The following is a 10907-nucleotide window of genomic DNA, read 5'->3' on the forward strand; positions in this document are numbered from 1 at the left end:
AGTGAATGGAACAGCTACCACAGGAAATATCCTGTTGGAGGGTACATATGTACTAGGTACAAGCACAGAATGATGAGAAATGCAACCAAACCATCACATGGGGGAGAGGAACTCTCTCCATGCTTTCTCCCACTTCAGGAAAAACCAACTGTGTGACTTCAAGACAGAACATATTTTAACATTACATTGTGGGGGGAAAAAAAAGGTTTAATAGCTTTTGAAGTTTAAAACATTCTTTGTGGAGACAGCGCCAGAGTCAAAGACTATGTTCAGTAGGAGTATAAAACTATTCACAAACCAAATCACAGAAGAGTCTCTCACTGAAGAGAAGTGCTGAAAGTGCCTTGTTTCAGGTTTCCCCTGATGAGCTGGAACAGCCCCATTATGTGTACTCTAGTCCCTCTCCAGCACTTAATTTAAAAAAAAAAAGCTACTGAAAATAGCATGCAAAGGTACAGATCACAAAGCCTCAGAGAATGGGAGTGTAAGGACCTTACCAGCTTCCAAAGTGCATTCTATCACCCTTTGTCCCATCTTGCCTGAGAGGTTTGTGATTAGACTGGCACTAAGAAGTGGGCTGCAACTAACGAGTGATATGAACTGCAGTAGAACTCTACAGAGATTTGTTTTGGGGCAACAACCTCTATAGTGCTTTAGATCAAGCCAGAGCTTTCAAGTTTGTCCACGAAAGCAAAAAAAGAGAAATCTGGTGAAATCAATGGGACTACTTACACACTTGAAACATCTTGGCAAACTGGGCCCCACAATCCCCTAACTGCTCTACAACGTACAGAAGAATAACGTGTCCAGTCTAATTCCTACGTTACTAGGTATATAGTGTAACATGAATTAAGTTTCTCAGAAATTGTGCTGTGAAGCATTAACTTACAGATACTCAAAAGCTTTAAATGGCTATGAGATACATAAGATGAAGCCATCAGCATGTGATACAGAGAATCTCGTCTGCACTAACCTGAATAGGAGATGGTTTTTCCCAGCCCATTTCAAAAATTCCCATCAGTAACTCCCGTTTCAGACAATAATCTTCAAACTCATTTCCTTTTGTGGAGGTCACATCCTAAGTAATCAAGAAAACGCGTAAGACCACTTCATACACATTCAGTCAGACTACTGTAAGGGAAACAGCAGACTAAAAATAAAAACCTTTTCGACCCTCTATCATACAGAGTAGTTCACAAAAATCTATACACACAACCAACGTACTCTGTTTTGCAGCAAGCATTAACAAACTTCATCCTGTAATATTTGTACTGTAAATAAAATTATATCCTCAGAGTTTCAACATACTTTAGAAAGAAGGGAAACATCTGCCAAGTATCTCTAAGAACTAGGGCTGTCAAGCAATTAAAAAAATTGCGATTAATCATGCTGTTAACAACAACACTATCTACCCCCTGAGCCCCAGTGGGAAGTGCACAGAGTTTATGGTAGGGATGGGGGGGCAGGGGGCTGTTTGCATGGAGATGCAGGATTTGCCTCCTGCGTGAGTGGCAGCAGCCGATGTCAGTTTCTCAGCTCTGAAAGGGGAGGGGAGCCAGAAGCCACCTGGGAAACTGACCAGCTCATGGCTGGACAGTTTCCCATGTCTCCTAAGGGGCAGGGAGGTGGGAACCAAGCAGCAAACTGGCTCCCAGATCCCTTCCCCTTACAAAGGGCTGGTCAGTCTCCCAGGTCACAAGCCATCAGGAGAGGGGAACCAGGATGCCCCCTAGTTCCCCCAACACTCTGGGAGCCCAGGGGAGCTGGGAACCAAGCAGCAACCTAGTTCCCATCTCCCCTCAATTTGTGCAAAAATCTGAGTTACGCCAAGGTTGCATTCCTAGAACGCAAACCCCGCATAACTAGCAGGTTTACTGTACTGACAGTATTTGAGAAGCGATTTGTTTTGTGCCAAATGGCCAAAAAAAGTGCAACGGTAAATAAACACTGCATTTTACGGAGTCTGGTTAATGTCACATAAAGTCTGGTCATTGAAAGAATGTTTACACAGTTTTTCTTTGGGAATCTATAAACTTTAGCACTAGAGAAATGTGCAAGTGAACTGTCAGCAAGCAAGCAGGGCAAGAAATTATGGAACTGATGATTCAAATAAGAAATCAGGCACCTGGCCAAAACTACTCAAGATCCGGGGGTCAATTTCAGCTCCCCCCACCGCCCCCCTGAATCAATAGCTAGTTTACACTGGGATATTCCTATGAAGTCACTGGAACAGAAAATGAAGGGCCAACGGGGGCGGGGGGGAGGGGGGCTGCACGGCTGGAAGACTCTGGGATTGGCCTGGCACCTTAAGAAATTAAAATCTCGGATGGGTGTAATATGTTCCTTTCTGACACTCCTCCCTCACCTCTGAAGAACATACTCACCTATCAACGGGGGTGACTCAGGAATACAGACTGAGGAAAAAGCCACTGCAACTCCACAGTTAACTTCTGTGATGACAAATATAACACTTGGGTGGGCTCTATTAGTGCCCACGTGGCACTGGGCATGTTCGGGGACTATTCTTCCCCTCTCCACACATCTTGGGGGAAAAAAAGGGGTGGGGGAGATGCACTCTAGAGACTAGGGAGATCTCAGGAGGGGACAAGGAATACTCAATGCCAGGATGCATTCACACCTGTTGGCATCAAACTCTCACCATCACAACAGTGACCAATAATCCCCTTGAGGCAAGGTGGTACTCTGTTGCCTGGCTTGACCAGGAAGGAGGGGAGAAGCGACTCTGTCCAGGAGGGTTGGGGGTAACGCTGGACTATAAAACCCATTCAAAGCACATCCCTGCATCTCCCTTTGTGTGCAGTTTGCTTAAATTTACAGCAATGAAGCCTCTTCCCAATACAGAGCCCCTACAGGAATTCGCCCCCACCACTTTTGAGGGAGCGTTTAGAGAAGCTGAGCCGTGCATTGCTTGTGCACTGGAGATGCCCAGGGTCTGCCTGCCTGCCTCTCAAAATCCCCCTGACAGTGTCTCACACGCCCTGGGCTTTACTAGCTCTCCCCTGCAGCTCCACCACACTGGCCATGCCTGGGGACTCCGTTTACCCATCAACAGCACAGAGCAATGCAGCAGGAAATTGTGTGGAGTCAACAGTTAATTTTAAATTAACCCTTGACTCCCAGCTCACTCTGTCTTTCAGGGAGCCAAACAGGGATGTCCCTGCCTGTCTCCCTGTGGGCCTGCAGCTCTCTCTTACTGCCACAAATGGGGCATTTGATTTTCTTTAGGACTGTCAGTTAACACTTAACATGTGTTAATTTTTTTAACCCATTAATTCTGCCCTGTATTAATGGCAGGTGTTAACTGACAGCCCTGCTAAGAACATGTATTTTCTCCTCTTGATTCTTTAAAAGTAGATTCTTTTAGGACACCATCACTGCCATTTCTCAGACCCCCTCAAGCACATACTTGTAGTTACCTTTAAAAAATTCTTACCGAAGTTTTGATTCTCAGATCCTTTGGAGGGAGTTTTAAAGTCTTCTTCCAGTCATCACCAGGTCTGCAACACAAAAGTATTAATATTTCTAAGTCATGTTTCTGTCTTAGTAACAATTAGTAACTTGTACAAATTAAACATAAAACCTCAACCCTCCTGTGAGGTTAAGTATCTGTTTTACCAATGGAGGAAACTGAAGGACAGAGAACTTAAGTTATTTGCCCAAAGCAAGGAGGACTGTGACCCCTCACTCCCCCCAAAGGTAAAGAGGTCCGTGACAAAACAAGAATTAGAAGTCAGAAGTTCCTGCATTCAAGTCCCAATTTTAGAGCATCATACTTCTGTCTAAATAGCACCAGTTTAAATGTCACAATGCAAATGCACCAAAGAAGCAAGCTTAATGAGGTCAATCAGAAGTGTTTTGTTTATCTTAAACCATTTAGTTACTCACTACCACTATGAAATATGACCAGGAACTGTTCACCTCGTCAAGATTCTCTCACTCTTTCAGAACCAAACAAAACAAGCAGCTGAATTCGGGGGGGGGAGAATGACACGACACAATGAGGAGTCCTGTAGCACCTTAAAGAGTCACCAGTTTATCAGGAGATGAAGTGGGTTTTAGCCACCAAAGTTTACCAGATAACTGAAGTGGAAATACAAAGGCAGGCATACAAGTAAGAAAGTTACTATCCACTGTAAGTCAGGGAGATCAGGGCCATTCAATGTAGCTGACAGGGAGATATGGATCTCCAATGAGGGAAAGCTGCCACTGTAGAGCATTAGCCAATTTAGATCTCTATTGAGGCCTATGAGGCAAATGAACTCCCATTCAGCCGTTTCCCTGTGTAATCAAGTTTTGTTTTGGGAGAAGGATATCTACTTTTATATCATTCACTGGATGTCCAGGGGGGTTAAAATGTTCCAACAGGTTTAGGGTTGTTCCCCTTCTTGATGTCAGATGTGACCATTTATCCTTTTGTTGCAGATAACTGCCCAAAATACATAGCAGAGGGCCACTGCTGGCACTTCTGGACACATCAGTGGATAGGCAGGTATATAACCCTCTGTGGTGAATCGTATGCGATCAGATCTTGCAATGGTGTTACTTGTCTAGATATGTGCACAGAAATGGCAACAGGGTTTGTTGTGGGGATAGGTTCCCGGGTAAGTGTTTGTATTCTGTGTTGTGTGGCTGAAGGCAAGTATTTGTTTTGGGTTGGAGGCCTGCCTACAGACTCCTTGCTTCCCCCCCGCCCCCCATAGCCTCCCCAACTGAAACAAATACTGACCTACAGTCACAGCACAGGAGTTACTGTAACTCCCTATCAGCCACACTGAATGTCTCCTTGTTGTTTTTACAGACAGACCTATGCAACTATTCCTCTGAGGCTTGAGTGGAAAAAGTTTCCTTAATGTTAGACAATCTCTGGAAAAAATACATAATTATAAGAACAGTTTGGTCCATCATAACCTATTATCAACCCCCCCACAGTGTAAACTGCTCATATCAACTGACAGTAAGAACACCATAATTCAGTTGTCTAACTGTACAATGTCAACCATGAAAAGTAAGTTTTCTTTCCAACCCCCAACTTATGTTCTGGTAGCTGGACTCCGACTCATAAGAGTCTTGACCATTTAAACCACAACTATATGCTGGAACAGTGCTGTGAACTGCATTCTCTTCATCTGGCAAGTAATTTCTTCAAAGCTAGTAACACAGTTAAAAGCATAAAGATGTCTATAATTTCCCTTTATGCACTGTAAGTCTTAAGTTCTTATAACAGATCAAAACTTGAAAGTGAATATGGACACAGTTCTTTCCTCCAACTCCCAGATACATATTTTATAATGCATTTTCAGAATTTTGTACGGTGGTGGTGGTGAGGAACAGTGTTACACTTGTTCCATGTACACTTTATTCTAAGCTAGGCCGGTAATAAAAATAAGTTTTAAATTTAGGGATTATACATTTTTAGACCATGCTTTGCTAATCATCGAGGAAAGAAAATGAGTAGTTTAGGTCAATGATAATCTTGATTTTCCATCTTAAAATATTTCTCTAGTTCTAGCATTTAATAAGTAATATCTATTAAAAACCATGTAATTGACATGTGTATGTATGGCTGGGGTAGACGACAGGGAAACAACAATACTCAGAACAGAAGTGACTCAGGTTCGTTACATCATAATTTGCACTTATATTAAGCTGAAAGAGATTCCGCATTTTCCCCTCGCCCCATCAAAAATCTTCAACAGGTGATTAGAATGGAAAGTGTTTCTCCGGGGAAGTGACATCAAGAAAGGAAGAAAAGGAGTTAAGATAGGCCACCAACCTTTGTTTTTCCAATGTTAAAAAACATAACTAAATGCCTTAATTCTCCTAACTGATAAATATGTAGGATCTGTCAGAGAAAGTCTAATTCCATAATTTCTGAATTTTCAGAGGCCCATATTGCCCATTGGACACCATATATTGAATACTAAAGGAACAATAGGACATGATTTAAACACAAGAAATCTTAACTAAAACACTTAAGATGCTGCTTACCAAATACTTACTTAATAGCCGTGGTCATACTCTGCGCTTGCTGTTGAGTGCCATTATTAATTGTGTTGGTGTTTTTCAGCTGGTTCATCTGTTGCTGAGTCTGTGTCCCCCCACCTCCTGGACCTGTACTTGGTTTTACCGGACCTCTCAGCTGCCCATTCTGACTGGATAGACCCATTATAACAGGGTTTTCTGTTCTGGCCGTGCTCATGTTTTTATTTGTAAGGATGTCTTTTTAGACTTCAAAACTTTGAAAGTCAGTACAGAAACTGTAATAACAGTTTATTAGACTCTCCAAAATGAAGAGATAAATAAGTCTTGCTCAATATATGAGTCCTTTATTGCAATGCAGGCAAGCACCTGTAAGTCACTCAACAGTAAAGTAGTAACTTGCTCTGATGCACTTGCAGAACTTTTTTTTTTTTTTTTTTTTTTTTAAAAAAAAGCCCTCTAACAAAGTTGAATCACATCTGAATTCGTTCACTTCAATCTGAAAAAGATGCAGGGAAAAAAAACAATTAACACATGAATAGCAGGAGTAAAAATTTATCCCATTACTGTATGACAAACCTTTGATATATGAATTGAAACAGCACCAAAAAAACCCAAACATCTAAATCTTTAATACTTTTCAAACAGACACCCAGAAGATCAAGTGTCACAAATCAAGTTATCTTCCATATTTAAAACTGAGAACACAACTATTATTTTACTCCATCATTTGAAACTCTGTAAAACTGCACACTCTTAGCATCTTTTATAAATAACTACACCTCTATAACATAGGTATGACAAACTACTTCACCCACACTTGAAATGCAGCCACCATTGGGGCAGAACACACCAGTTGTTTAACACCATAAAACAATGGTGCACATTAAGGACAGGTGATTAATTCTACTGTATATGTTTACAGGGAGAAGTGGGGTGGGGTTACTTTACTTGCTATTTTAATATTTTAATTTGGAGTAGCAGCAGGAGAGAAGAGCACATTAATACTGCAAACAAGGCTGAAAGTCATCTGAAGAACACTGTTTTAGCAGGTAAGCATACAATTTAAAAAAAAATTCAAGTCAGTCACTAATTCAATCAAAATAGCTTCCTCTTTTACCACATTCAACAACCGTTAAAATATGCGGTGTTTATGTTTTCTAATTACAGAAATTCAGATACAGATCTCATTGGAAATTTCCCACTGATGTTTTTAATTAAGATAACCCCCTTTGAGTTACATGCACAGTAAGCATTGGGTCACTGAAGCGCCTGTCTTCTCAGAACACACACACACACACACAGGAAAACAAATTTAAAATTAAGTAACTGAGTATTTGAAAGGTGACTAAATGTTTGACATTTTGTTTGCCAAATATACATGATTTGTATTCTTCATATAAAGTACAAAATTTCAGAAAAATTACCATAAAGTAACCTAAGAATTGTTATTAACAACTTAAGTCTACAGGCTTGTGTCCTTCTCAAGGGGAAAAAAAGGATTTACAGGCTTGCCCTACAGAATCATCACGCAAAAGCAGATCCACTGTACACCATAAATCTGAAACAAAGGTGGCACTGGTGAATTACTGCTGCACTCTAATAACTGTTTAAACTAAGGTACCTCTCCTCATACCCAGGATAAAAATCCACCCATACAATTCAAACAGTACTAACACTGCCTAAAAGGACATCAATATCTAGTCACTTTCAAAAGCAGTTTAAACTAGAATCAGGTACTACAATCTACTCCTGAATCTTCCTGCCCATTTTTAAGGTTTTACAATCAAGTTCTCTTCCCCCCACCCCCCAAACAGTCCCTATTGTGTTTCATAGTAAGGGCATAGCAAATGACTTACTACGGAAGAGAAACAACTGACATAAGTATATGAAATACTGCCAGCTGCACATAACAAATATTTTCCTCCAGTCTTTATCAAGTCATTTTAAATGATACATGTTATATGCATCAGTGAAATATTTTCAGAGATGTCATTTCAATTACCTTTAATTTACAGGAACGCTACTATAGACCCAAAAAGTAATTTGAAGGATTTTTATTAATAATATTTTCATTTTAAAGACAGGGAATATTTGGATTTAAACATTTGCCCTCTGTATTGCTCTTCAAATATCAAAGCATATTGCTAGAACAGGAAAACCAGAAATATAAACAGAGGAGGACAAGAAAATTAAACTTTGAAATTTTAATGTAATGTTAGTAACCCACTTTCATTTCTATTTAACCTGACAACACTCCTTTAAATATCTTAACCCACACATGCATTAGCATTCCAAAACTTTAAATCACATCATGTTATGAAGTAAAAAGATATTTAATAAATTGGAAGACACCTAAAATTTGAAGGACAAAGATGACCCCTGTTTAGAAAACTAGTGTCCTCTGCTAGCAAAGCTCACCGCCCTTTTTTCTAAGCATTTCCTTTCTTCGTTTTGACCACGTATGCAGATTATGGACGCTGCTGCCACTATGCTTCCACTCCCCCTTCTGAAGTGAACATTCTCCTTTCCCACAGGAACTTTTATTTTCGCCTAAAAAGAGCATACACTACTACAAGAGCCACAAAATTGGTCGGACACTTTCTAAGTAATCCCAGGTACCATGTCTTCCATTGTTTGCTAGGGTGTAAGCCAATAGTCTTTTCAAGTCCTTATTAGTAAGAGGCCGCGATGAGTAGCTCCGGAAACGAGCTACATTTCCTCCAACACAAGGACTTCAGTGAGTTTAAAAATTTCTACCATGTTCTCAGCCTTCTCCACGACGCACACAAAGAGAAGTTTCAATTTCCCAAACAAACAATGGAGCGCAGCAGTTTAAGCACTTACTGCTTCACTCCCACACAGCCAGGGGCCTCTGACTAGAGTGACAGCGCCTCACCCGCAAGGCGGAGCTTTAGCTTGAGAGTCCGGAGCAGTTTCTGCGCCGCTCGGGGAAGGGGGCGATGCCACACGCCAAAGCCAAGAGCGAAGCGGCTCCGCCACTGCCCAGGGGCTGAACAACAAACGTACAGAGCCCTCATGGGCGGCGCAGCGGCCCTCAGAAACAGCCACAGCCCAGAAAACGTATCTGCGCCACATCAGAGGGCACCAGACCACCCCGGCACTTGCGTCGGAGGAACAAAAGACCCACCCCCCTGCTCTCCGCGGGCCCCAGGCACCGTGCGGCGGTGTTCCGCAGGTGCGCCGCAGGGCAGGGCAGGGTCCCCCACCCCTCGCGGCAGACCTCAAGGCCAGGCTGCCAGATGCAAGTTCCCCCCTTCCAACCCCCACCCCGCGGGCCCACGGCAGCACCGCCTCCTGGGGACGCAATCGGGCCCATCCCCATTGATTAACACCTCCCCGAGGGGCACCCGACACATGGGACCTGCTGTGCGGGGACGAATGAGACCCACCAAGTATCCTGTGCGCTGTACCCCACCCCCAGCGGCCGCCTGCGAGGCCTGGCCCAGCCCTATGGCCCGGTCAGGCCACACGCTGCCCTACAGCAGCGACTGACTGCCCGCGCGGCCCCATGCCTGGTAGCGAGAGCCGCGCGCCCAGGCCGCTCCTCACCGCCGCCGGGTGGACTCCCCGCGCTGCCGGGTACCACAGGCCTCCCACTTGGTGTCTTGTTATGGCGATTCGACGCTCCAAGATGGCGGCTTCCTTCTTCCTCCCGTGTGCCCTCCCCCTCCCCGGCCGGACAGGCCCCGCCTCCCGTTACCTCAGCGCGCCGGCGAGCGGCGTCCCGCCCATGCTGCGCCGCGCTGCGTCCCTCCTCGCCCCCTCACCTGCTACCAGCTGCTTGTCTGTCTTTCGTGCCCGCTCCCCTGCAGGGCCGCCGGCCGGCCGGCCCCGCCTACTCACGCAGGCGGGAGCAGCTGTAGGGGCGTCCTGCTCGGACTCCGACCAGCCCCCGCTTAGCCGCGGCCATTTCCCCGCCGCGCGCTGAGCGCGTCTTTTAAAGGGGCAGGGGGACAGTCCGCGCTCGGCTCCGGCCCCGGCCCCGGCCCCGGCCCCCGCTGCAGGCCCGTCAGCTCCTCCTTCCCGGCGTCACTTCAACCGCCCCTGCCCCGCGCAACGTGACTCCCCCGGGGCCGCGGGCGCAGCGCGCGCGGCGTTTTGCGCGGTTCCTTGCGCGTGCACGCGCGCCCCCAGCTCTCCGGCGGCGCGCGCTCGGGCCGAGCGCCACACGACACGCCGGCTCCCCACAGGCGCCGCCAATGGCGGGCGGGCGGGCGCGCGACGCGCCACCGCAACCCGAGCGTGAGGGAGAGTCGCACCGAGGGGAGCGAGGAGGTGCGGCCCGGAACAGCCCCTTCTGCGGCACTAAGGGAGAAACGAGGCGGCGGTGAACCGCTGCTTGGAAAGGAGCCCCCCTGCCTCCATCACCGCCCGCAGGCAACGTCCGCCAGCCCGTGAACCCCCCCAGCAAGTGTCACGAGAGAGAGCGCGAGAGCCGCCCGAACGTCTCTGCGGGGGCTACGCCGCAGTCCGCCCTCATTAACTTTAATTGGCGTGATTATAGGTGCAGAGATGGGAAACGGGCTGTCTCACCCCGCCCCGCCCCGCCCCCCTTCACCAGCACCCGACGAGCGAGCGCTGTTCCCCCGCTAGCGGGGGACTGACTGACTGTCCGTCCGTCCTCTCGCCTAGAGCCTTAACATCGGCGACTTTAAAACAGAAGTTAAGTTTCATTTCCACATCTACAGTGAATTATGAGTTTGTGAAACTATGTCTGGCCAGCCTGAAATAAGTATATTCATGTAACTTTAGAGTGAGGCAAAGAGAAATAAGAATTCAGGCAACAAAACCAGATTACTGGAGTTGTCTCAACTGGTAAATTATTTGCTCAGTTTTAAGAATCAGCTGAGGGAGACTTTCTATCCTTAATCAGAAATGAACAA

General features: G+C 45.5%; 1 protein-coding gene across 2 annotated transcripts in view; it reads right to left on the reverse strand.

Moving 5' to 3' along the window:
- DDX6 (DEAD-box helicase 6) overlaps nucleotides 1-9986 on the reverse strand; it is a 33110-nt gene extending 23124 nt beyond the window's left edge. Inside the window, exons 1-4 of one of the 2 annotated variants that reach the window (XM_074976781.1) lie at nucleotides 9792-9986; nucleotides 6021-6499; nucleotides 3455-3518; nucleotides 974-1078 (exon numbers count right to left, since the gene is read on the reverse strand). In XM_074976781.1, the coding sequence (XP_074832882.1) occupies nucleotides 974-1078; nucleotides 3455-3518; nucleotides 6021-6220 (369 nt within the window). In that variant the 5' untranslated portion in view covers nucleotides 6221-6499; nucleotides 9792-9986. Of the gene's footprint in view, nucleotides 1-973; nucleotides 1079-3454; nucleotides 3519-6020; nucleotides 6500-9573; nucleotides 9708-9791 lie in introns of those variants that run through there. The other variant, XM_074976780.1, reaches the window with a different exon arrangement.
- Nucleotides 9987-10907: the final 921 nt, after the last annotated feature.

Source organism: Carettochelys insculpta, chromosome 25, assembly GCF_033958435.1.
Source record: "Carettochelys insculpta isolate YL-2023 chromosome 25, ASM3395843v1, whole genome shotgun sequence".
Taxonomy (NCBI): domain Eukaryota; kingdom Metazoa; phylum Chordata; order Testudines; family Carettochelyidae; genus Carettochelys; species Carettochelys insculpta.